At 54.7% G+C, this 26826-nt stretch overlaps 1 protein-coding gene across 6 annotated transcripts in view; it reads right to left on the reverse strand.

Moving 5' to 3' along the window:
* POU2F2 (POU class 2 homeobox 2) overlaps positions 1-26826 on the reverse strand; it is a gene marked incomplete at its 3' end in the record, with an annotated part of 65858 nt that overhangs the window by 13702 nt on the left and 25330 nt on the right. For 2 of the 6 annotated variants that reach the window (XM_081118593.1, XM_081118590.1), the window contains exons 1-6: positions 14136-14194; positions 5975-6040; positions 5847-5881; positions 5655-5711; positions 2059-2175; positions 1536-1814 (exon numbers count right to left, since the gene is read on the reverse strand). In XM_081118593.1, the coding sequence (XP_080974719.1) occupies positions 1536-1814; positions 2059-2175; positions 5655-5711; positions 5847-5881; positions 5975-6040; positions 14136-14148 (567 nt within the window). In that variant the 5' untranslated portion in view covers positions 14149-14194. Of the gene's footprint in view, positions 1-1535; positions 1815-2058; positions 2242-5654; positions 5712-5846; positions 5882-5974; positions 6041-14135; positions 14195-26826 lie in introns of those variants that run through there. The other 4 variants (XM_081118594.1, XM_081118592.1, XM_081118591.1 and 1 more) reach the window with 3 other exon arrangements.

Below are 26826 nucleotides of genomic sequence, written 5' to 3' on the forward strand. Positions count from 1 at the left end.
CAGTCATTGTGCAAAACCCCGGGCTAAGGGAAGTTAAACAGGATTCCTTGCTGTAGGACTTCTCAGGACCTTCACCGCCTTGGAGCACGGGCTGAAGGCTCAAACGCTTACGGAAACCATGCAGATAGCATAGATGGGTGGCGCGGGCAGATGTGGGTGGGTGGGCCAGAGCGAGTAGGCCTCGCAGAAGGCAAGTCTGCCCAACTACTCTACTCTCACTGGTTATCCTCATGGGAAATCTGTTGGCGACGGTCATGGGTTGAATTGTGTCCCCCACAAAGATATGTTGGAAGTCCTAACCCCTGGTGTCTGTAAATTTGACCTTATTGAAAATAGAGTCCTTGCAGATGTAGTCAAGTTAAAGTGAGGTCATTGGGGTGGTCCCTCATCTGATGATTGGTATCCTCATAAGATGGAGAAATTTGGATACAGAGGGAGACACCACCGAAAGACAATGGCGGAGGGAGAGATTGGAGCAATCTATCTACAAGACAAGGATTTCTGCACTCCCCGAAGCTAGAAGAAGCAAAGAGGGAGTCTCCCCTGGAGCCACTAGAGAGAGCGCAGCCCTGCCAACACTTTGCTTTTGGACTTCTGATCTAAGACAATAATCTCTTGTTTTAAGCCACCCAGTTTGTGGAACTTTGTTACAGCAGCCCTAGGAAACTAACACAGCCCCTAATCAGGATTTGTCCAGAAGTCTCCAGGATGGGGAGGAAGGATGCAGGACTTCCTACCTCAGGATCATAGTCCCCTTTTCTGAAAGAGCGATTCACTGGCTGAGCCAGGGACACCATATGAGGCCCTAATTCTGATCTCCGCCTTTCGTTTTGCATCCACACAGGTACCATTCATGGGGTGACTCCTGGTCTCCTCAGCTATAAATTGAGGATAACATGCCAACCTCCCAAGTGGCTGTGACCCCTCAGCCAGATGCATAGAAAATGCTTGGCCGGGCCCAGCTGAGCATGGCTCAGAGGTTGAGCATCCGCCTAGGATCCAGGAGATCACAGTTTGATTCCCAGTCAGGGCACATGCCTGGGTTGTGGGCTCGATCCGCAGTGGGGGGCGTGCAGGAGGCAACTGATCAATGATTTTCTCTCATCATTGATGTTCCTCTCTCTCTCCCTCTCCTTTCCTCTCTCTGAAATCAATAAAGACATATTGAAAGGAGAGAGAGAGAGAGAGAGAGAGAGAGAGAGAGAGAGAGAGAGGGAGGGAGAGAGAGGGAGAAGAAAGAAAGAAAGAAAGAAAGAAAGAAAGAAAGAAAGAAAGAAAGAAAGAAAGAAAGAAAGAAAGAAAGAAAGAAAGAAAGAAAGAAAGAAAGAAAGAAAGGGCGAGCCAGCTTGGCCAGGCACTTGTCCTGTGGAGGATGCCCCTTCTCTGCCCCTCTGAGAGATGGGGCCAGCATCCCCCAAAGCTTCCTAGGGTTGCTGGGAACTGCCCGGCACGTAGCTGGTGGTGGGAATGGTCCGCGAGGGTCAGTCAGCCCCTGAGGGGCGTCCACTGGGGCCTTGCTCCCTGGCTGCCCTTACCTGTGCTGTGAGCTGGATGGGCTGGGACAGGGTGAGCTGTGGGGTCCCCGGGGGCTGGCTGGCAGGCTGTGGCGGTGGCAGGTCGCCCCCCCCAGAGGAGGCTGGGGGCTGCGAGGTCGCGGAGGAGGCAGAGGAGGAAGAGGAGGAAGAGGAGGAGGAGGTGGAGGAGGCGGCAGCAGCGGCGGCGGCGGCATTGGACTGCTGCACGGCGGCGGCCAGGAGCTGGGCCTGCGCTTGCTGCAGGAGGAGCTGCTGCTGAGCTGGCATCAGTGCCGTGAGCTGTGGGGCAGGCGGGACAGCGGGACAGCGGGACGCAGGGGGCACGGGGAGGAGCAGAGAAGGCAGAGAGGGGTTAGTGCCTGAGCCAAACAGGTTAGGGGACCAGTCTTCCAGGAGGCAGAGGAGGGCAAGAGGCAGATGACAGAGAGTGGCGTGGCCCTGGAGGGACACCCGGGCCACTGGTCCTATAACAGATGGAGGTGACCGGCCTGTGACCCTGTCCCTGTCCTTCCCAAGTACTTACCCCAGCAAGCTGGCTGCCCGTCAGCATGAGCTGGGCCTGGGGCAGATGTGGCTGAGCCGGCTGGGGGGGCGGGGGTGCTGCTGGGGCTGAGTCACCACTGGGGTCTTCAGCCTTGATCTGGGGGGGAGAGAGGCAGGGTCCGGGACCCCAGAATGTTAAGTGGAGGCCAGAGAGAATGCCCACCTGCGAACCAAAGAGAGGGCACGAGTGTGGCAACAGCAGCCTCCGGAGGGCACAGGAGGACAGGACAGGGTATGGAGGCCAGACCTGCACTGACTCACCGAGGCCTCAGGCCACCCCTCAGGCCCATTTCCTCATCAGTCAGATGGGCTACCACACCCCTGCACCCAAACTCCCTACGGGAGAGGGCCACCTTTGGGGAGCACTTTCCCCTCTGGGGAGTCAGTTTCCCCATTTGTAAAATGGGAGATGATGCTATGGGGCCCTGGAACCTCAAATAAGGGGGTCTGGGTCTCACAGTCCTGATCTCCTTCAACCAAAGGTGCATCTCTCTCTTATTTGTCCAATGGAGTAAGATTTTATCGGAAGACAGGGTCTTAGGATAGTAAAAAACAAACAAACAAAACCTCACTGTTTTAGAACATAGGTCACAAATTCAAATGCAAACAGAAACAGGCAGACAGCACAAATGGGTGCAGTGGGCAGAGAATGTCAGGTGGGCTGAAGAGACTGTGCCCACCAGCCTGCCCAAAGGGGAGATCTACCCGGCTCCTACTCTGCTCCTGCCAGCCACAGATTTTAAAATATAAAGCAAGAGTGCTACAGAACAAGGAAAGCACATCTGCAGGCTTGTGGGCCCAGATGCTGCCAGCTGTCAGCCTGTACCCCCAAGTCCCTCAGCTCCTCCTTATCTTTCTGTAGGATGCGGAGGCATCTTGCATCAAAAACGTAGGGCAACCCGGACAGTGTGGCTCAGTGGTTGAGCATCGACCTATGAACCAGGAGGTCAGGGTTTGGTTCCTGGTCTGGGGCACATGTCGGGGATGCAGGCTCAATCCCCAGTAGGGGGTGTGCAGGAGGCAGGCAATCAATGATTCTCTCTCATCATTGATGTTTCTATCTCCCTCTCCCTCTCCCTTCCTCTCTCTGAAATCAATAAAAACATATTAAAAACAACACCACACAGCCAGGCATGACTCAGGGGTTGAGCATCGACCTAAGATCCAGGAGATCGCTGTTCCATTCCCCATCAGGGCACATGCCAAGGATGCGGGCTCGATCCCCAGTTAGGGGCATGGGGGCATGCAGGAGGCAGCCGATCAATGACGACTCTCATCATTGATGTTTCAACACTCTCTCTCCCTCTCCCTTCCTCTCTCTGAAATCAATAAAGATATATTTACAACAACAAAAAACAACAACAAAAAACGTAGGGCAGACCAGCATAAAGTAGCCCTGGCCTCCTTCCTCTCCTACACAAAAAGCCAGACACTGGTGGGCTCGCCTGGGGGGTCTGTTGGTAAAGAACACGTGGGGGTGGGAGGAGGCATGGCTTGATGAATCACTCTCTTGGGGCCAGAGGGGACGTTCGGGATCATCCTGCAGCCCAGTGTCCCAGCATCGTTTTGCTAAAAAAAAAAAAAAAAAGGTGCGTAGGAAAAGCAAACTGTGCAAGGTGATACTGCAGCTTGGCACGGGCGTAGCATCTGGAATGCAGACCGTGGCAAAGACAGACGCCCGGAAAAGGGCAAACAATAGAGGTGAGTGGCGTGCCCCAAAGTATGGGATGCAAATGTGAGAAAGTTTGAGGGCCACAGGGTGCAGCATGAAACAACAGTGAGCATTAGAAGTCAGGGCAGCGGCTGGATTCCCGGCGGGGAACGAGAGCTGCTGGAAGTCGGGTCCTGCTCTGCGTCTGGCTTTGGTGCTGGAGACACGGCTGCTCAGTTTGTGAAAACCCAGAGTTGTACACTGAGGATCTGTATGTGTGTCATGTTTCAATCAAAAGTTTTAAAAAACAACATCGACACTCCGGGCGCAGGGCGAGAACACTCCTCCTGCAGAGCTCTTTCGTTCCTTCTGGTTCTCTAAGAAAGGCTCTGTCGGGTGCTAGGATGTGTGACACCTCCCAGCGCTGGCCACTCCCCTGCTAACTGAGAGCAGGCCTGGGGCTCAGACCCTTAGGCAGGCAAGAGTCTCTGGGTACATTTTAATAATCATTGCATTTATTTCCATGGCAAGTGATTTTGGTTTTCCGTTTGTGAAATTTCCATTTTAAAAAACATTTATTTCAGCTGTTGAAAGAGCAAGCGGGTTCCTGAGTCGAGGCTGACTGGCGGGTGCTCGGGTTCTTTTTGTCATGCTCTTTCTACTTTTTTATCTGCTCATTCCCCCAGATAAAATGTTTTGGTGTTGTTTTTTTAATTGAGCCAATTGACAAAGGTATGATGTAAATGATCGTACACGGTGGTGTGTGGATTTGTCTGAAATTGTGAGGGGAGCATGCAGTAGCAGAAAGCCTGGCACAGGAGAGATGGAGGGGCGGACAGGCCAAGGCCGGGGGTGGCCTTGAGCTTTCCCTGGGAAAGGGAGTGAGAACCCTTCCTTCCCTGGGCCCCACTGGTTTCCCCAGGAAGAAACAGGGCTGCCATGGGGCCAGGAGAGGCTGCAAAGATTCAGCTGAGGAAGGAGGGTGTGGAGGAGGTGGACGCTCTGAGGGCTCAGGTCAAAGCCAAAACCAAGATCAGAGAGAGGGAGCTCCAAGCGGGAGCCCTTGTCCCCTGGGCCCTGTCCAACTCGCTCAGGACCACACACCTGCCCACCAAGTGGCATCAGGGCATGCTAGCTGTGGAAGGGACCTCCGAGGCCATCAGATCTGACTGTCCCCCTCCCCCCATGTTAGAGAAGAGGAAACTGAGAAGCCCAGAGGGGGGAAGTGATTTTCCCATGGTCACAGAGCAGTCCCCAGCCCTTTCACCCGGTCCCTCTGCCACCTTTGGTAAGGATCAAGATTCCTGCCCATGCCCTGCCTCTCCCACCCCCCGTGCTGCCTTTAGGACTCTGGACCTGCCGGCTGCCCCCACCAGGCTGGAGGATGGAGACCTGGGCCCCAGACACCCCAGGAAGCCCATCAGTGCTCAGCAGCAGGGCCCCATCTGGATTTGGGATTTGCTCTGGTGGCCACTTTCGGCCTCCCCATCGTCCTCTCCTCCAGCATCCCTTCATTCCCCAGCCATCTTCACTGGGTCTGATGTCCCCTGGTCCCCTACCCCCTGAGTGTGTGTTGGGGGGCAGAAAATGGGGTGGGGCAGGCCCCAGTTCGGTCAGGGAAGTTGGGATGGGGGCGGGCCCTTGGCTTCCTGTTGTTCATCGCCCTGGGGCTCTGGGGGGGATTTCCCTGGCCACCCCCACCCCCCAGGGAAGGGGAAGGAGCCCGGGTGAGTCACAGGCCTGGGGCGGGAGCCCAAGGGTGAGAAGGGGTGGGAGGAGCTTTGTCACCAAGGTACGGGGCTAGGTGCCCCCTTAGGCCCTGGGCCCATGACAGGCCTGTGGGACACTCTCCCAAAAGCAACTGCCACCATTCACAGGACATCCCCTTCCTTCCTCCTGCCCTGGCTGTTCTGACAGGTGCTTACCTTGGTGCTGGGGCCAGTTGGGGACACGGAGAATGGGGAGCTCTTATTCTGGGGGTTCTGTGAAGAGAAAGTTGGGGGGGGATGGGACCTGTGAGATGAAGCAGCTTCTGACACCATGTCCCTTCCCCACAGAGCCCCCTGCTGCTCCCTTCTCCCCCTCCCCGCCCCTCCGCTCATCCACTCCCTGCTAACCTGGTGGTTAGTGTCTGGTCCATTTCTTTCAGTGTCTGAAATGAGAGGGAAAAGGTGAGTTGTCACCAGTTGTCCCTGCAGCTCCCCACCACACCTGCCCCCTGCCCACCCTCTGCCTCCCCACACACCTGTGTGCTCTGACGGGGAGTCCAGACCTTGCTTCTCGGCCTCCAGGGGCTTAGACATTCTTATTTCTGGGGACAGAGGAGGGATGGAAGTGGGGTGAGGAAGGGGAAGCCAGGAAGGCTCTCAGTCCTTCCTCCAGCACCACCCCAGCCTCTCCCCAAATCCCCCCCCCCCACCCTCTGCCACCTTGCAAGTGTCTCTTTCCGGGAGACACACCCTTGGTTCTGGGCCTCTGCCCTTCTCTGGGAGGACAAGAGAAGGGCCTTCAGGCCTTGAGGCTCCTGACTGATCCTTTCTACCCTCCAGAAGGTGCACAGGGAGGCTTGGCCCTGGGAGGCGATGGGGCAGGGCAGGAGGTAGACAGTGGCCGGTGGTCGTGAGAAGACCTCGCTGCCCGGCTTCCTGGGAGGAGGTGGGTGATGTTCCAAAGGAGAGACTCAGCCCGGGGCCTCTGCTCAGGCGTGCCGCCCAGGCGCCCGTCCTGCCCCACCAGGTTTCAGCTGAGGCATGTTTTCCACTCTGAGCGGGGCCTGGGGGATGTGACAGGACTGCAGCATCCCCAAAGGAACGAGTCTTAAGATCTCCGGGTGTGATTCAGCCACCGCCAGCGGGTCCCCCGGCCCACTACTTTCCCTCCACACCTCACTCCCACCGGTCTCCCTTCGTGTATTCCGTGCATAGGCGTAGCAGCCCCGCTCTGATCTCAGTAACTCCAGCTCCAACTCCTTCCGGCTCTGCCCTGACCTTGTCCTCAAACCTAATCCTAGACCTCTCCTGGGACTTGAATTCCAACTGCGTGCCCAAATCCCAGTGAGATACCTGGCCCCTAAAACACAATTCCTTTCTATAGTTCTACCGACCCTGGAAATGAAAGGCAGTGACCAAGGGGAGGTGGCAGGCAGCAAGCTGGCACCAGGGACACAGTGCAATGGAGACAGCCCTGTCTTCTTAGTGCTTTGATGCTGACAGTGGAAAGCGGAGTGCGTACCAGTGCCAAGCATAGGGCTGGGTGTGACTCCAAACGCATGTTAGGAATTGTTGCTAATATTACTCCCTTTCACAGAGAAGGAAACTGAGGCTCTGAGGGGATGTCACCTCCCCAAGAGCACTGTGAGACGGCAGAGGTGCCCTGACTGGACCCCAGTCTCTGTGACTCCAGGGTTCAGCTTTTAATCAGGACTGATATAGGCTAATGGACCCCAGTCATGACTTCCACCCACCTCACTGCCAACAGTCACCCCAGCCCAAGCTCACCCTGACACCAACTCCAGCCCAATCCTTCCTGGTCTTGGACTTTCCCCCCCAAATCTAGGCTTTTGCCTGACACGTTCTCAATCCCCTTACCCACCCTGGATCCCAACTCCCATCCAGATAGTCCAAGATCTTCATTTGGGCTCGATTCCCAACTTGGCCTCAGACCTTAATCATGACCCAAATGTCTCTCCCACGGGTTACTCCAAATCCCCACCTACGCGGTGATCCCACCCTGTCAAAGGAGCTGTCCAACTCCAGTGTGTTCTGAGCCCATTATTTCAGAAGGCCAGCTAAAGAGAGAGCTGGGACGTCCTCAGCAACTGAAAAAAGTCCAGGAATTGCCCTGGTCTCAGCGGTCAGAACAGAGCATCAGCCCGCACACCAAAGGTCTAGGGTTCGATTCCTGGTCAAGGGCACGTACCTTGGTTGCAGGTTTGTTTCGGCCCCTGTAGGGGCGCGTGCCCGAGGCAACCAATCGACGTGTCTCTCTCACATTGATGTATCTCTCTCTCTCTCTCTCTCTCCACCCCCCTCTCTTCCACTCTCTCTGAAAAAAAAGACAGTCCAGGAATTTTGCAGCTGAGGAATTTTGCCGCTCGGGTTTAAAATTCCTGATTAAGAAGGCAGGTCCCACACTACTGGTGGGAGTGTAAATTGATACACGCACAAGTCAGGAAAGCTAAGAGGTGCCCCCTCCTTCCCCACCGCACACCCACTCCCGGCATCCTGCCCACCAATGCCCACAGGCACACGTGTTCCCAGCAGGCCTTTAGTAAAGGCCCTGAACTGGAAGTAACTCATGGGTCCCTTTCACGGGGAAATGGATCAACAAATTGTGGTATGTCCACACAGGGAAATACTCCACAGTGGGAAAAAGCACGAACTCCTGCATCACAGACCACTGATCTCACAGACCTGATGCCAAGGGAAGGACATCAGGCACAAAAGTGTACAGACAGTAGGACTCCAATTACTCAAAGCTCAGAAAGAGGGGAGATGGTATCAAATGATCAAGGTCAGGTGGTGGGTACCTTTCGGGGGTGCCAGCTGGGAAAGGGCATGAGGAAGGCTGCAGGGGTTAGAAATGTTTCGCATCGTGATCTGCTTGGTAGTCAATATGAGTTTATACACATGTAAAAATTCATCATCAGGCTGTACACTTAAATTCAGGGTACTTTGCTATAGGTTAGTTAAGTTTTCACAAAAAAAGGGGAAAAATTAAAAGCAAAAAAAAGACTAAACCAGCATGTAGTTCCATTAAGGCATAGGCTGGTGAGGCTGAGGTGGGGAGCGGGAGCCCAGAACTGTACGGGAGCTCAGGCCCTGTTTCTGGGCTCTAGGGATGGAGCATTGAGTGGTTCATGATCCTGAGACTCACGCAAAGGGAGCTGCGGTGAGGCCCTGCTCCTGACTCTGGGGCACCAAAGGCAGGAGTGCTGTCTAATTCTGGCTCAAAATCACCCAGTCCTTGGCCTTGCTCTAGGCAACATCTCACCCTAAGACAGCCTTAAATCCTGCCCCTCCTAGCATCCCTGAAACCCCTGCCCAGTCCTGTCCCCTCCCTTCAGCCAGTGTCCACAGTGCCCCAGGGAGATCCTTCCTACACCCTGGCCCTGAACCCTTCCCTGGCTCACCATCTCCCGAAGAAAAGCCCAGGCTCTTTGGCCGGCCTTTGGGGTGTGGCCCCTGCCACCCTCCACTGCCATCTCTAACCACTCATGCATCATGCAGCCACACCAGGCATCTCCTTCTGCTTGGGGCTTCTGCTTCATGGGAAGCCCAGACCTTGCAGGTTCCCTACTCCCGCCTGGCTGGGGAATGCCCCTCCTGCCGCAGACCAGGGCAGCCTCTGACCTCACCTCCACCCCAGAGAGGCCGTGCTCATCCTCAGCTTCTGCTACGGGCTGCATTGTGTCCCCCAATATTTATATGTTGAAGCCCTATCCCCCCAGTACCACAGAATGCAACTGTATTTGGAGATAGGGTCTTTAAAGAGGTAATTAAGTTAAAAAAAGGTCATTGGGTCAGGTGGGTCCTGATCCAATATGACTGGTGTCCTTATGAGAAGAGGAGTTTGGGACACAGACACACACAAAGTGAAGACACAGGGAAAAGTCTCAGAAGAAACCAGGCTTACTGACACCTTGACCTTGGACTTACAGCTTCCAGAATTTTGAGAAAATTAATTTCTGTTGTTTAAGCCACCCAGCTGTGCTATTTGTTACAGCAGCCCTAGCAGACGAATATGGCCTCCCACAGTTGTGCCCTCCCACTGTCCTAGCCACGACCCCATAGCGCCGTGGCCCTCTGTGTCCCGGTCCTTTCCCACCACACCAGGATGCAAAGTTGGATCTGACTCACCATTGGCATCACCCAGCTCAGAAGAACAGGTTGCCAGTGTTTCTGACTGTCTCCCTGCAGCTCTGTCTCTTCCTTGTTTCTGCCTCTGTGCTGCTGTCTCTCTGCCATTTAACTAATGTTTCCTGAGACTGTCACGGATTGGTCCCTCTGCCTGGAATGCTGTTCTCCACTCTGCCCACTGGCGACCTTCTACTCATCCCTCAGGACCCAGCACAGGCTCCGTCTTCTATGAAGTCACCACCCCTGATACTCACAGATGTCTCTCCCATGCTCCCTCCACCCTGACCCAGCATCTGCCCTTGTCACTGTCCTAGAGGCTATAGCCATTTGGACCCCAGTATGTCTCCCCCCCTTAAACTAGGATCCCCTCAGGGGCAGGTCTGACTTATCTTAGGGTGCCTGACACTGCCTAGCATTAGGCATGTGGATCCAATGAACGAGGGTGGTCCCAAGCCCAGATCTCCCTCCTCCAGGCCTCTGCCTCTGCTCTTCTCCCACCTGGGGCCACCTTTTCCATTTCTAGCAGCAAGCTCCTGCTCCTCTTTAAGGCCCCAGCTCATGTCACCTCCTCTGTGAGGTCCTCCCTTACTCCCCAGGTGGTCATTGTTTCTCTCATCTGGGATGCCCCTGCCTCCTAACATACCCTGACCACCTGGGCATGGACCTAAAGCCCAGACTCATCACTGGCATCACCCATCTCAGAAGAACAGGTTATCAATATTTCTGACCATCTCTCGCTGCAGCTTTGTCTCTTAGGTGGGCTCAGGCTGGGACTGTGTCTTTGTAATGAATAAATGCATGAAAGACTCTCCCAGGGACCAGGACCCAATCCTGTCCCAAACGAGCCCTTCTTCCTGATGTCACCTGATACCTCGACCCTCAGCCCAATCCCTAAGCAACTCCAACCTACACCTTTAAGGTAACAGCCCCTCTGCAGGGATAGTGGCTGGAGGGACAAAAGTGGTCTGAGGGGACACTTCCACCATTGTTTCCTTTGTTCTCCCTAATCCCACCCCACCCCCCAACACACATACACACACACACACACACACACACACAGCCTCACACCACTGTTCCTCAGGCTGGCCGAATGGCAAAATGGCCAGTGCTGCCCTTTGCCCAGGCCTCGCCAGCTCTTCTTCTCCTCCGTCAGAGCCCCATCAGAGAAAAGGGTCTCATCAGGCCTTCCCCGCCAAGGACAAATAGGGGACTCCATTTCCACCATGAACCCAAAGCCACGGGATGACCTAATGGACACTGGAGGGCACTGAGCCACCAACCCTGCAGGCAGGCTGCACCTGGCCCAGCAGGGCTGCCCCATGCCCCTCTCTCTCAACTACAAAAATACTAATGCTATTCCCACCCCAGACACAATTTCACTGGGACAGGGGGCGGCCTGGATATCAGGTTTTCAAAAGCCCCCGTCCCTGCGATTCTAATGTGCTCCCGCCCCTGGAAACTTCTGAAGCCTCTCTCAAAGACACCTTCGCACAGAAAAGTTGGTTGCTTATTTATGAACGTTTATAGCGGAACAGAACAGGCAGGGAAAAGCAAGGCAGAGCCCTGCAGGGCCCCTTGATTCCCACCATCCCGTCCTCGAGTCAGACCCACCCAGGGCTGCCCACGCCCCTGGCCTCACACCCACTTGCAGGCTTGCCCCAGGCGATTGCCCCAGGCCTGGGACTCTGGCTGCCCTCCTCTCCTCACCCTTCCCTCGCCCCTCCCACCCGACTTTCACTTCTCCTCTGCATTTCCCCCGGCCGGTTTTAGCAGACTTGGGTCAGCTTCTCGTTAGCACTTACCGAAAATGGGGCTAAATATAGAGGGCCCAAGGGCTGCCCCTCACCCCTCTTGGTCCCACTTGGCTTGTCCCCTGGGTCCCCTGCCTCCACAGACTGCTTCAATCAAGGCTTGGCCTGGGAGCCCCTTTGGGCTGAATCTGCGCTGCCGGGAACCTCTGCCCGCCCAGCTGGCCTAGTCTGGGCCTCCTCAGGAACCACACCTCACACCCCCACAGCCCCACAGCTGTCCCTGGGCAGCCTCAAGGGAGTGAACACTTCTGAGCTGTCAGGAGGGAGGGATGGAGATATGGGCAGACACAACAAGAGATGTGGCCAACTGTGCTGACAACAGGCAAGAGCTGCCACAGCATGCACACCAGAGCCACAGCCAGGCAGGGTCCCAGACATGATGGAGACATGCAACTCACATAGGGATGGGTGTGCACAGATCCCAGACAGGAATGTGTGCAGATGAAGACAGAGGCCCAGACACAGTGACATGGGCAGATATGCAAAGCACACCCAGACATGAGTATGCACACCTGGGCTTGCTTACACACACACACCCAGTCACACCGAGAGACGTACACACTCACACATCCAGAGTCACTCACAGACAGAAATGCAGTTAGATACAGATGTGCACACATATCCCCAGGTCACTCAGACGCACACACAGACGTGCACACACTCACACCCCAGAGTCACTCATAGACAGATATACTCACACACAGATGTACATCCACAGATACACCCAGGTCACTCAGCTAGACACGCACACACAGACATGCACACACTCACATGTCCAGAGCCACCTCATCCTGGGAGATGGCCAGGGCGGACCCCTGAACCCAGTTCACAGATGTGCAGCCCAAGACCAAGCAGCCCTGGCCAGTGTTGCTCAGTGGTTGGAGCATTGGCTGGCGGACCAAAGGGTTGTGGGTTCGATTCCCGGTCAAGGGCACGTACCTGGGTTGCAGGTTTAATCCCCGGCCGCGGTCAGGGCATGTGCAGGAGGAAACCAATCGATGTGTCTCTCTCACACAGATGTTTCTCTCTCTCTCCTCTTCTCCCCCTCCCTCCTTGCCTTCCACTCTCTCTAAAAGATCAATGGAAAAAGTATCCTGGGATGAAGATTAACAACAACAACAACAAGACCAGGCATCATGAGTGACCTGCCCAAACCACATAATGTATTGGGAGGGGGGACCCAGGGCAGGCCTCCCAGGCAGGGAAACTCAGTGAGAAATCCCAAGTCAAGGTTGTAATCCAGTGCCTAGCACGTATGAGGCCCTCATTCAACCCCAGACAGGGATGAGTCAGTGGGGGAGCAAACAGCCTGCATACGTGGATGCCCTGGATCTGTGTGCACAAAGTATGCACACACACACATGCATGGTTGCGCGTGTGATCACTTCAGTAGGCAACCACATGCCATCCTGTCTTCTTTCCACCTCAGTCTCCTCCTCACCTTTTTACCTTATTCACACCCACTCGTCCTTCACATATCAGCCAAGACATTCCCTCCTCCAGGAAGCCCTCCCTGACCCCCCACAGGCTAAACTGGACAAGTCTTCTGGATTCCCACAGCCCCCTGTGCCTCCACCTCCAAGCCCTGAGCCCCCTGCCTGTGCCTCCTCTGTTGTCTGGTGACTCATCTGTCTCTCCCACTGGACTGGGGACTCCAGGAGGACAGAGCTGAAGCTGCCTTCTGGTTGTATTTCCAACACCCAGCACAGAGCTGTCAAATAACTACATGTTGATGGAGGGTCACATACACTGATGCACACAGGATGGCACACACCAAACAAGACTCATCCCCACTGTCCCCCAGAAATGTGACACATACCCACAGTCGTACCTATGTGACCACAGATAAAACAGTCATGAAGTACTGACGCTTGCCATGTTCTGGGCACCGTGTTAAGCACTGGCACATATTAGCTCAGTTAACTGTCCCATCAGCACTGCTGAGAGATAACTATCATCATGCAGAGATAGAGCACTACATCAAATGAGACAACAAACCAAAACTCCTTGTACGGTGCCTGGCACTCAATGTTCACTCAGCCAACTGACATGGGGGGGGGGCAGTTATTAAGCACACAAGCATATAAATTTTCAGGCAGTGGTACGTGCCATCAAGAAAAGACAAGCAGGGCAAGGGGACTGAGAATGGCAGGATGAGTGGCCAGTTCAGATGGGAAGGTCACGGAAGGCCTCCCTGAGGAGGTGACATCTGAGGCGAATGAAGTGAAGTGAGCCAAGAGATCACTGCCAAGGCTACCCTTACAATGGCACACACAGCAGCCCCCCACTCTCCCTCAACGCAGACACATGACAGTCATACTCAGGAGACTCACGGCGACCTCACACACAGGGTACACAGACGCAAACACACTCTAAAGCCGGCACCGCGCTCAGCCTTCCAACAGGTTTGCAGCCCCGACTCATGGCCCACCCACCGGTCCTCCTTACAGGAGCCCCCTACCAACCCCGGGTTGAGTCCCTCCCCCCGGAGCCTTCAGGACGCGGCGGCAGAGATGGGGAGAAGAGGTCGGCAGCCCCAGGTGTCTGATGTGGGAGGGGAGAAGAAAAGGGGGCTGGGAGTGGGGAGCCAGGGTGGGAAGGGGGAAGCTGCTGAGGGACAGAGTGAAAGGACAGAGGAGACAGCTAAGCAGGAGGGGCAGGGCAGGCCAGCGATGGGCACAGCCGGGCAAACCCCAGGAGTTGCCCACATTTCTGGGCGGCGGCGCGGGCCCCTTACCTGGAGCCCCCATGCTGGAGTGAACCGCGCTGCCCGCCCCACAGGGCTGGGGGAACAACTGTGTCATCTCCCCGCCCTCTCTGGGGGCCAAGTCCTCTCTGCCGGAAGTCACCCTGGGAGGAAACCACAGGGTCCGCCCCCTTCGGAAGGGAAAATGCCCCGGCTGGAAGGCCCACCCCTGCAGCAGGGACCCCAAATCATGTGTGTAGGGGAAGTGGGGGTAGCGGGCAGAGCACGGGCAGGTTGGAAGAGCTGACTCCTACGGCAGTACCTCCAGGAGGGGCCTGCGACAGTTGCCCCAGCCCACTGCTGCCTCCAGGGCAAATCTGGAGCAGGGCGAGTGGGCCTGGGAGAGAAGGTGGGCCCATAAGGACATCACTAAAACACTGGCTAGAAGTGTCATTTGGGGGGCGAGGGGGGGAGGCTTTTCCAAGGCCACGCCCTGCACCTCGCACTTGACAAGCGTCATCTCTTGAGGCGATCACTATTTGCCCCATTTTACAGAAGACAAGACTGAGGACCAGAGAGGTGGGGTGGCCTTCACAAGAGCCCAGAGCCCAAAAGCGCAGCAGGAGGCGGCGTTCGCGGTGGGTTTCCGGCGCGGCCGTGGAGAGGGGGTACCCTGCCGTGCGCCTGCCCGCAGGTGAAGCGTCCCGGGCCACCACCGAGAGGAAGCGGCGCCTATGGACAGTGGCAGTGCAGGAGGCAGGTCGGGACTTTGCTCCGGAGCAGCAAGAAGTCTGCCAAAGGGCAAATACGGGCGCCTGAGGCGGCTCCTGGAGGGGAGCGTCGGGTCCCCAGGCTGCCGGCTGGCCCTCCGCGCCGCCGCGCTCCCGGCCAGCGCTTCCCTCCGCGCCCGCCAGAGGGCGGCAGCGCCCAGCCAATGGGCGGGAGGGCGGGGCCGGCTGCGGAGAAGGGAGCCCCTCCCTCGGCTCCCCTCCCCGCCCACCCCTCCTCCGCCCCCGCGCGCACACCTGCGAGGGTCACACAAAGGCGCAGGACTCCCGGGTGCAGGGCGGCGCAGACAAAGGCGCGGCCAGGCAGCTGCCCTCTTCCTCCTGCCGGTGCCAGGTCTGAGGCTGCGGGGCTGCCTCGCTTCTCCAAACAGCCCACCTGCCTTCCCCGGGCCCTGCAGTACTCATTACGCCCCACGCTGGGGGACCCCCCCAAAATATGCGCGCACACTGAAGCCTGGACTCACCCTCCCAACACACACACGGACCCCAGCACTTCACACACACGTGTGCACACGCAGACACATAGGAACACTCTGTGCACTGGCCCCACAACCAACCCTCCCTGCCCATTCGCCTGTTCAGACACCCCCTCTGCTCCCTCACGTTGACACATGGCACAGGGACATATCTACACATGTGTGCCCAGGAAGGCCTCCTGGCCATGTGCGCCCACACTCACACCCATGCACACTCACACAGGATATAACACACAAGCAGATCTTCACGAGTGCCCTTCGGGCCACATGGGCCCTGCGCACCCAAACATGCCCAGGCAGGCAGGCAGGCCCACCGGATGCGAATGACCAGCAGTCCTTACCTCTGCACACACAGAAGGGCCAGTTTCCAGCTGTCTATACTCCACAGCATCCCGTGTTGTAAAGGCCATTTCACTGAGGAAATCCAGACTGCCCTGCATCATCCCGGCTCCAACTCAGACCTCCTGCCTTCTGGTCTCTGTCTCTCTCCCTATCTCTCATGCAGAATTTCTATACATGAGGGTCTGCCAGACAGCAGTCCAGTGGCAGCGGGGTACTGGAGCCTTGTCTTAAAGCCTCATTTGCCCAGCACACTCTGTTTTGATTTAGGATTTATGTTTTGGGAGATTTGGAAATGAGGGTCATAAGGACACAATGGAGGGCCCAAACCCCATCAAGCCACACCCATGCTCCACCCCAGACATAGTCACCATCGCCCATGTGTGGAGTGAGCTTTTGGATATGACCGGGTGTCAGCCCCTTCTGGTGAGCAAGGAGAGAAGCTTCGCTCATTTCTGAGCTGCCCTCCCAGGCCTGTAGCTGAGGACAGAGCAGGGAAGAGCCTTCCATGCTCCCCCATGGGATGAAGTCACCCCACTTGCCTCCCACGTTGGCTCCACTATTATGGCCTCAGGCAGATCAGAACTGAGTTCCCGAGTCAGGAAATTCAGGAAATCCGGAAGGAGAATGGGCTTGAGATGTCCCCCTGCCTGAAAGAGGAAAGAGGGCAGGGGAGCAGAGCTTGGGGCACACTGGGTGGGTAGGGCCTGGCAGCCAGGAATGAGGTGGACCAGGCAGGGGATGGCGGTCTCTCAGCTGGAGAAGAGGCCTCAAGCCATGTTGAGCAAGACAGGTAGGGCATGGGAGCTGGGGAGCAGCGGGGGGCCCTGGGGGTGCAGGGAGTCTGGGCAGGAGGCCGCGCAGGGAGGCCAGGCTGGGCTCAGGGCTGAGCGGTAATTAAAGGAGACGCAGGGGGCTCCCCAGGGCCAGCAGGGCTGGTAACTGACACGCGGGCCCCATTGCTCCGCTCATATTTCTCACCGGATCGATACGTTTGACTCCCGACAAGACAATAATCGCTTGTACGCGGCCGGCGAGTCGATCAAATACATTATTAGAGCGAGGTCCCCTGGGGGCCTGGCGGGGAGTGGTGGGGGGAGCAGCCAGCCCACCGGGGACAGCAGAGCAGGATTCTTCACCCCTCAGGGCCCCCAGCCATGGCTTCTTCCTCTCAGCCGCCCCTGGGGACCCTGTCTGCAGCTCGGTTCCCCAGCCTCTTTCTGGATGCTGCTGTGGTCTGGCGACATCTCCACTGAGTCCCTGGCTGTGTCTCAATGCTGTGTGGGGACCCAAGGGGTCTTTCCCCGGTAACTGCTTCCTAATCTGTAGGCCAGTAGTGTGTGGGAGCTCAGAGGCCCCTCAGACCCCCAGCTGGGCAACAGAAAGGGAGACTGGATTGCAGGCCACGCTGTGAGTCGATGGCTGAGCTAGAAGATGAACTCGGCCTAAGACTCATTGACACCAACCTCCCAGGACATCTGTCTTCAGCAGAGCTCAGGCCAGGGCAGTCTCTGGGGGGACAGGGAAAGCTGGCTTGGGGACCTAAACACATGGGAAAACAGGATGAGGGTGGCAGACAGACACACAGACAAAGGGATATCTCGCTGGTCCTGCCTGCTACATGGCCATGCAATCCTCCAATGGGCCTCCAATACTCTCAAATCAAACCCAGCCTGGCCCGCCCTGGGCACTGCTTGCCCACCTCTTCCCCACCCTCCTGGCTTCTGGGCTCAAGCCTTCATTTCTTGTTTGTACACCTGCTTCACCCTTGGGCCTGCCCTCAGAATGGCTTCTCCAGTGGCCCTAAGTCAAGGTCAAGCAGTATCCTCCCCATGTTCTGCTTAGGAGCACCCAGCCTCCAGGGACTTGAAACATTTCAGTAGCAGCAGCACAGTCTGTTCTGTGCTAATTGAGCCAATACTTTATTTCTAACCTTCACGACAGTCTCAGGAGATAAGGTCTGTTATCATCCCTTTTCTGCTGGTGAATTGGATCTCAGAGAGGTGAAGTCACTGGCCCCATGTCACACAGCATGTGAGTGGTGGAGCAGTATTCAAACTAAAGCTATCATAGCTTGCTCTTTCTCTACTCCTCCATGGGCCTCCTTAGAGCTTTGAAATGCTCCCTATCCTCCAGTGGACAGCAGAAAGCCATTCCCTGTCCACTCAGGGACACCAGAATCTCCTCACAGCCCACAGCCCAACCCCCACAGCCCTTAGAGTCTATTTTTGATACTCAGCAATGCACTGGATTCTCTCTGTTGAAGGAACCCATCAGTTCCCCATTTCCTTCAGTTCAAACATTTCCTACGTGTCTCTTAGTGACAAGCCCTGGGCTGGAGGCTGAGGACCCAGAGACAAGCTTGAACCTGCCTCAGGAGCTCACGATCCAAGGGGAAGACTGGAGTTGATGAAATACCCTGATATTCCATCACTGAGTCAGTAAGTACCCGATAAACGCTATTATGTGCCAGGCCGTTGCTAAGCTCAGAGAATGCAGTGGTTAAAAGCAAAACAATCAGTTATACCTCAGTAAAGCTGAAATTTTTTGAAAAAGCAAAACAGAAATTTCTTCCCCACCCCCCAGATGGCTTACAGTCTTTTTTTGGGGGGGGGAACAATTTTAAAAAGCCATCACATAAATATGCAATTCCAGGTTGGGAAAAGTGCTTTCAGGATTAGCATACCTGAGATAAGATGGAGGGTAGCACTTACTCAGCAGTTGGACCATTCATAAGGCAAAGTGTGGGGAAGAGCATGCAGGCCATAGGAACAGAGGAGGTGATGGCCCTGAGGCAGCAAACAACATGGCAATTCCAGGAGCAAAAAGGAGGCACATCTAGCTGGACCAGAGTGAACAAAGAGGACGTGGGAGACGAGGTGGAGAGGAAGGCGAGCCAGACCACAGGGCCTTGCAGGTGAGGGTAAGCATTTTGGCCTTTACTGTAAGTACAGTGGGATACAACTGAGACGGTTTTAAGCTGGTGAGTGACGTGGTTCTGTGAACGTTTTCATGGATGATTCTGGCTGCTGTGGGAGACTAATCTGGAGGGGCCAGAGCATGAAGGAGGTCAGCCATGAAGAAATGGGTGATGTCCACATAAGAGCTGATGATGGCTGGGACCAGGGTGGTGGCAGAGGGGGTAGAAAAGGAGCAGGTGTCTCCAGAAGCAATTTTGAGAGTAGACCCAACAGGATTGGTGACTGGCTGAGGGTGGGATGTGGGGAAGAGGGAAGAGTAAAAAATGAGGGCCTTTCCTGCCATAGAAAGATCGGGGGAGGAGGGATCAAGCTCAGGATGAGAAATATCCCAGCAGGATACCCTGCATGCCTTGAGGTTGGATCTGATGTTGTAGGTGGACGGCTTTTAAGCAGGGAGAGTCTGTGTAAAGGAGATCCATGGGGGCTGGCATGAGGACCAGCTGGTGGGGGATCTGCAGGCAGGATGACCAGGGGGGAGGCTGGGACAGTGGCTCAGACATTAGGGGAGGAAGGGGCCATGAGGATGCAAATGAGGCTACAAATTCCAGTGCGAGTCTACAGGACTCTAGTGAGCTTACACATGGGTGGCTGGGCAGGGGGGGCTGGGTGGACCTGAGGACATCACCAATGGACAGTGAGAAGGGCACCGGGTTGGGAAGGAGACTTGGGCCAGTGCCAAGGGGAAGATCAGGAAGAGGCATCTCGGAAGCAGCAAGGTGTACACATCAGGAAGCCAGCAGGTGCTTAATAAATGCATCTACACAAACACTCCTCATTGCATCCCCACCACCACCACCAATTTCCCAAACCCACCAGAATTTCCAGGAGTTCACCTCAAGTAAGAAGAAATTGAGAAGTATTGTGACATGGCTCAAAGAACATAAAAGTCAGAAGACCAACCAGATCCCCATTCTGAAACTGGCCATCTGGTGACCTAGTGCCAGCTCCCTGTGCTCTCTGGGTCTCAGTTTCCCCACCCATAAGTGGGAGGTGGGGCTGGAGGAGCAATCTAAGGCTTCTTCCAGCTCTAACATTCTGCAGCTTGAAAGAAACAAGAACAGGCAAGATGGGTGAACTAGCTGGAGAACAAATACAGAAAGAATGCATTGTGGGCTTAGTCTAAAGAGGGCCTGGCTGAGCGTACTCAGGGTTCCACCGACCCCTCACCTTTTAGTAGGGACTTATATTATCTCCATTTTAAAGATGAGGAAACTGAGGCCCATGGTCACATAGCTAGGCTGGCGTGGACCTAGAGTCTCTCACACTAAAGCCTGCTAGGCACAGGCTAACTGCTGTGCTGAGCTCCACGCTCCTCATCTTGACGTGTATGTGTCTCTCAGACTGTAGGTCCTCCAAGAACAGGGTCCTTGGCATCCCTCACCACATACCCACTGGGACCCTGGGCCCTTCCCTAATGAGGCTGCACCCTCAGCCCAGGAGCCCCCACCTGCCCCCAGGCTGCACACTCCACTTCAGCCCAGCACTGACCACCACGCTGTGTCTTTCCGCACAGGGAGCTGTCCAAAGGCTGAAATGCACGCGCCCTTGTCCTTGGTCCAGAGGCCCTCTGGTAACTTTCTGTGGCCTCTAGGACAAGCCCCATCTCCTCACCATGGCCTCCAGGTCCTGCAAGACCTCACTTTTCCCCACAAGAGCACCACATGCCAGCCACACTGGGGGAAGCCAAGTGTGTCCCCACCTTGAGGCCTTTGCTCTTGCTGACCTTTCCCCTAGGATTCTGTTTCCCATCTCTTCCCATTCTTCTGATTCTTCCAGTCTCAGCTGGAAGGCCACCTCCTCAGAGAGGCCCTCCCTTCATCACTCTCCACTTCATCACCCAGTTTCATTTTCTTCAAGGCAACCTCTGGAACTCAATTACTGTGGACGTGGTTCACTGCCTTTTTCTCCCTCTAAGATGTAAGCGCTCTGAAAGCAGGTGTGCTCTTTCGTCTTGTTCACTGTTGTATCCCCAACATCTAAAAACACTACCTAGCACACAGCAGGTGCTCAAACCCTATCCATTGAGTGGATAAATCCCTCTAGGCTCCAATGGCCCACAGGACAAAGTCCAAGGCTAGCTCTCCAAGGTCAAGTGGATATGGGCCCCTGCCAACCTTTCACCATGTTGCCCTCAGAGCTCACTTCTTCCTCTGTTCCACTTGGGTTCCTTTATGTGCCTGTCCTTCATGCTTACTTTGTTGCCCAAATTCTACCCACCTCTACAGACTCTGCTCAAATCTCCCCTCTCCTCCCCCCCCCCAAGCTTTCTCTGACTCCACCAGAGGCCCAATTAATAGTAATGACCCCAGTCTTCCCACAGCTCCAGGCAGCATCCTACTGCATTGTAATTACTTCTTAATGAGTCTGTCCTCACAGGGCAAGGCCTCAGGGCAGGGTGGAGTTTGCTGGGCTCCAGGAATGTTTGTTGAATGAGGACTTTGGTTCCATAGACTGTAATTACCTGTATAGAAGCACTGGTTTGGGAGTCAGACAGACAAGACTTTGGGAACTAGTTCCTCCATTCCCTTGCTTTGTGACCTTGGACAAGTGACTTTACCACTCTGAACCTCAGGCACCTCATCTGTGAAATCTGGGTAGTAACATGGGCTGAAGGAACTTCATAATATTAAATATAATACTTGCCACCATGCATAAGGAATTCAAAAAGTTCACAAAGTGTTCACCACATCAAGGTTTGAAACAGAGAAACATCAAACAACCTAGATATCACAACAGAACAATGACTAGATAAATATATTCATAGTCAGTATATGGTCATAAAAGAAAATGAGACAGACCTACGGATATGGACATGGAAACTTTTCTAAGACCTGCTGAGTGAAAAGGCAAGTTGTAGGATGATTTATACAACTTAATATCATTTATGTAAAACCCAGACAAAAACACTACACATTTTCTGTGGGTGGTGAGGGGCCAGGAGTGGGAAAGCAGAGGAGACTCAAAGGGGAATTTTAACCTTCTCTATTATCGTTTTGGTTTTTATAATGAGCTTATATTCATTTTTTGAATTAAAATTGGAATATATTACATGACACACAGGTGGCTAGCACAAAGAAAAAAGCAAGGAAATGATTACTCCCAAAGTAAGGACGGCGGTGCTTCCAGCTGGGAGAGAGGCAGGAATGTGTTTTGGAAGGGACACACGGGGGTGGGGCTCCTGGGCACTGACTGCCTCCTTTATCCTGACCTAGGGAGTGATCACACTGACGTTCGCTCGATAAAGATTGATTAAACTGTACATTTATGACTCATCCACATGATGGTGCTTCCTGTGGGCAAGGGTCAATTTGTACGCATTGCAATATCATCTGCTCCCCACCCCCACCCCCAATTCACTGCCAAGAAGCAGACCGTAATAGAAGTCCATGTTCGGTAGGGTGCGCCCATGGCTGCAAGGGCTCTGCGGGGCTGAGGCCGCTGTCCAGGGTACTTAAGGATAGCTTCCGGATTCCTAATCCTGACCCACCATCCTGCGACCCTGCCATGGGGCCTGGCCTCTGTCTGCCTCTAATACATAACCTCCTATTGCTCCCCACCTCTCACTCCCTTTTTCCAGGCTGGCTTTTATTCCTGCAAACCAAGCCCAAGCTCCAAGTAAAGGGGGAACCCTGAACCTACTGGTTAGAAACACTTTCTACACCTTTTCTCATGGAATCTTCCCAACACTGTAAGAGAGAATCATTGTCAACATTCACATTTTACAGATGAGGAAACTGATGCTCAGCAAGGTTGAATAATTTGTCTGCAGTCACACAGATGGAATCAGGATTCACATCCAGGCAGTTGGGATCCAAAGTCCATGTTGCCATCCATGCACTCTGCCTCTGCCCCAGACCCTTGCCACCTCTTCCCTTTGGCTTGGTAAGAAACACTGGACTTGAACCTGAGCTTGCCATCTAAGACATCCATGTCTCCTATCCCTGTCCCAGTTATGGCCTCCTGCCAATATGAGCCATTCACTAAGAGTTTTCATTCTGGTCACCTACCTTGAATCACAGCAATGCTGGGATGCACACTGAACAGTGTCCCTGGTGCCTTGGGACATTCTGTGAGGGGTGGCTGTGAGGGGACCCACTCTCCCCCTGCACCACCTTGCTCAGAGCTCACTTCTTACAGGAGTCTCCTATGGGACAGTGTCACATTCCCCTCCATGCAGGACCTCTGTCTGGCAGTGAACTCAGAGCCAAAAACACCAGGCAACTTGAGGTTTGTGTGGAGAACATAAAATAGATAGAACCTGAGTCTCTGCCTCCCAGAGGCTTCCCTGGCCTCCTGAAGAAAAGGCAGCATTCAAACCAAGCTCTTTCCCACCCCAGGCCCTTTGCATGTGCTTGTCCCTCTGCCTAGAACATCTTTTACCTGGTTAAATCCTACTCATCTTTCAAAGTTGAGTTTAAATGTCTTGAGCTCTCTCTGTCGGTTCCCTATTCTTTTCTCTACTTTAGGGGAATTTATCACAATTTCTGACTTTGCATTTAATTAACATTTACACTTAAAGATCTGCATCCCCTCCAGTTTTTCAACTCCATGGAAGCTGGCTGTGCCAGTTTTGTCCACTGCTTTTTCTCCAGTGCCCAGCACAGGGCCCAGCACATAGCAGGTACTCAGCAGACGTGTGGAATGTGTCAGTTAAATGAATCCTTTATGGAGACAAGCACCCAAGGCAGAAGACGAGTCTTCTGAGCCTAAGTTTCCACTTCTGCAAAATCAAGAAAATAATTCCTCCCTCACAGGGTAGTGGTGAGAATCTAAGCAGACAGTGAATGTTGACAGTGGTTTGGAAAAAATGCTTGTCAAATGTAAAAGCTCAAAAGATTTGGAATTTAGAGGTTGGGCAAGAGTCAGAGACAGAACAAGGGAGAAGGGCATGGCCATCTGTCACGTAACCTTACCTGCTGGACATTTTGCATTTCCTTGTTCACTGACTCCTGCGAGATGGTGGCTATGACCCAGAGAAGGAAATTGAGACTCAAAGAGGAAAAGCCACCTGCCCACAGTGTCTCAGCAAGTCCGTGGCAGAGATGGGATTGAACCCCTCACCCAGGCAGTCACATTTCCCATGCACCTCCAAGCAGAACTTGACCCCTAGCAGTGAGCTCCTGATAAACATTTATGGGTTGGACCAATGAAGAGAGCCAATCAGAGTCACTTGGGCCTGAATGTCAGTCGTGGCTCTGCCACTCACTGGCTGGTGACCTTGGGCAAGCCACTTCCCTTCCCTGAGCCTCAGTGTCTCCATCTGCAAAGGGAATCATGATCATGCCTGCCACCTAGGGTGGTCAGGGGTTCAGCAAGAGCCCGCGGGTCAAGTGCCTAGCAGGCAGCACGCAGTCCCGCAAGGGAGCAGCATGAGCAAAGGGGCAGGTTTGGCGGATGATAAGAGACCAGTGGGGAGAGGGTCAATCAGAGGACCTCTCCAAGGACAGGCATCTGGAGCCAGGTGGAAAGGACTCCTAAGTCTGCGTCCAGCTGTCAAGCAGGGAAGTGGGAAGCTGCCCTCCTGCCCCATCTCTCCACCCTCTACCCTCAGACCCCTCAACTCTTCCCAGGTTCCCTGGGCCTCAGCCAGAATCCCATACATCTCAATCACTGCCAAGCTTGTCCCCATCCCAGGGCTCTGCTGGCCCCACTCAGGCAGGCCCTTTCACACAAGCCCTGTCCCAGTGCATGGCCCAAAGGGATTTTTCTCTCTCCTGTTAGGAAGGCCCTTTACTAACTGCAAAACTATTATCTGAAGGTAGTACATAAAAAATCCCTGACGGAAAAGGGTAAGAACTGTTTTAGGCACAAGCAAGCACATGACATGTGGGTAGGTATGCATGTGCATACACCACCTTTTTCCCCTCGCACAATTTTTTAAAAATTGATTTTAGAGAGAGGGAGAAACACCAATCCATTGCCTCCTACACGTGCCCCCACGGAGATCAAACCTGCCACCCTTCAATACACGATGACACTCCAACCAACTCAGCCACAGTGGCCAGGGCATATACACCACTTTTTAAACACAGACTTCATCTTCCCATGTGCCAGAGGGATCTGGCACAGAGTTCCTTACCCCCCTTCCAAACCCAGGTGGCTGTGAGGCCTGGTGGAAGGGAATGAGATTGCTGCACCAATGCAGGGATTTGTTGACTGGGTCACTGAGTCTTAGGTGAAGAATGGCTGCCTGAAAAGGAGACCTGGGGTCATCCCTGAATCTTTCTCCTCCTAAGTACCCCTAATTTCCCATTGATTCAACCCAGAGATGGCTGAACTCCGGCTTCTTGCCCCCCGGCCCTCAGCCCTGCTCCATCTCCGGCCATCTCTCTGTTTCGTTCCTCCTGCCTAACCATTGCATAGATTCTTCCCCCACAGATACCTCCGTGTGTCAGACACTGAGCTAGGGATAAGTGACATGGCCCCTGCCTTCCAGAACTGACAATGGAGGTGGGAATCTGTCTTCCCTACTCCCTACAGCATGATCCTGGCTGGGTCACTCCCCTGTCCAGCCCAAGACGACAGTCTGGCATCCTAGGCTTCGCCAGCATCACCATCCCAAGCCACTAGGAAATGATGACAGGGCAGGTCTGCAGCCTTGAAATGTCACCGTAATAAAAGCACCTGGATGGAGGGGTGACCACCTTCCCCAGAAGGAGGACCCTGCCACCCACTCCCTCCCCTGGAACCTGAGAGGATTGTGGCCCCTTCAAGACACAGGTTTCCTACAGGGAAGGATATAAGGCCATCTGAGCAACTCATTTTTCAGGGAAAAACGGAGGCTCAGGGCAGGCAAGTGTGTCGAGCAAAGCCACACAGCACACCTGTGGCCCACAGGCGGGTTGCAGCCTCCAGTTCCCCAGCTCTCTCTCTACAGGTGTAGATGAGTTCTAACTCCTCTGGACACTGACACCCCCAGAGAAGAGAGAAGAGGGGCTTTAGACCTTTTCTCTGTACTTCCTGCTCAGGTTCCAGGACCTGGGCCTCTGTTTATTTTCACAACTGCAGGAGGGGCTAAACCAAGAGAGCCCTGGAGTAAGACAAGGGCATGGGGGGCAAGCAGGTAGGAGAGATCGGAGGAGAAAGGATGTAGCAGGAAAGGAAAAGAGGGGTGTAGGGAATGAAGAGCCAGGGACTATTGGGGAGAGCAGAGAAGCCTGTGGGGTTCTTAAACTCCTGAAGGGGGAGGCAGCAATAGAGGAGAGAGGAGAGTCCCACAGAGAGAGAGTCAGAAAGATGCAGAAAAGGAGAGAAAGAGACGGGAAAATTGGAGAGACAAAGAGAGAGGGAAGAGAAAGAGGGAGAAGAAGAGCAATCCAGGTGGGGCCACCAGGGTCTCTGTAAATTGCTTTCCAATACCCTCTCCTCTGGCCCTTACACCAGCAGTCCTACGGATTGAGTGGTGTGTCCCAGGCCCTGAAGTTTGGGGCTTTCTCTGGCCGGCCTGAAATGGGTGGGTAAGTGGAAGAGGTGTCCAACGCCAGCCTCTCTCTTTCCTGGGCCCCAGGCTGCCTCCCCAAGACAGGGGCCCAAGTTCAGTGTTGGAAGGGGTAGGACAGGCCCTGCAGGATTGCAGCTGATCACAGGGCAGGGGCCAGACAGGCCCGCCTGCCTTCCCCCACCTGTTCTTGTCCCCAGCCTGTGCCACTGCAGACAGCTTCTGCTCTCCTGACTTCTGCCCACGCCTCCCTCAACCTGTGGCCATCATCTCCCTGCCTGCCCACCCAAGCACCCTCCTGTCCATCCCTGTGCCCCCCAAGGCCACTCCTCCAGAGCCCACCTTTCTGCTCCCTGCAGATTTAGGGCTAGGGAGGGTGCCCGGCGGCCTAGCTGGGAAGGGGGCTAGGTGGATTATTGAGGGTGTGAGGGACTGCGGCTGACAAGATGAGGAAGAAGAGGAGGGGGTCTTGGTGATGGGCCATGCTGATGCTGCGGTGGGGGGTGGCAGGAGGGGGTAGAGGAGGACTGGGGGAGGGGTGGTAAGGAAGCGGTTTGAGGGGGGAGCAGGACCAGGCTCACATTTGGCATTCAGGGCAGCTGACAATAAAAATGCTTTATTGCCAAGAAACTGGATCGATCGGGGCTGGAGGGGGCCGGCAGGGGGGACGCGGAGGGCTCAGCGCAGAGGCCGGCGGCCGGGCCTCCGCAGCGACCAGGG

The sequence above is a fragment of the Miniopterus schreibersii genome (genome assembly GCF_964146895.1).
Source record: "Miniopterus schreibersii genome assembly, chromosome: 18".
In the NCBI taxonomy this organism is placed as follows: Eukaryota; Metazoa; Chordata; class Mammalia; order Chiroptera; family Miniopteridae; genus Miniopterus; species Miniopterus schreibersii.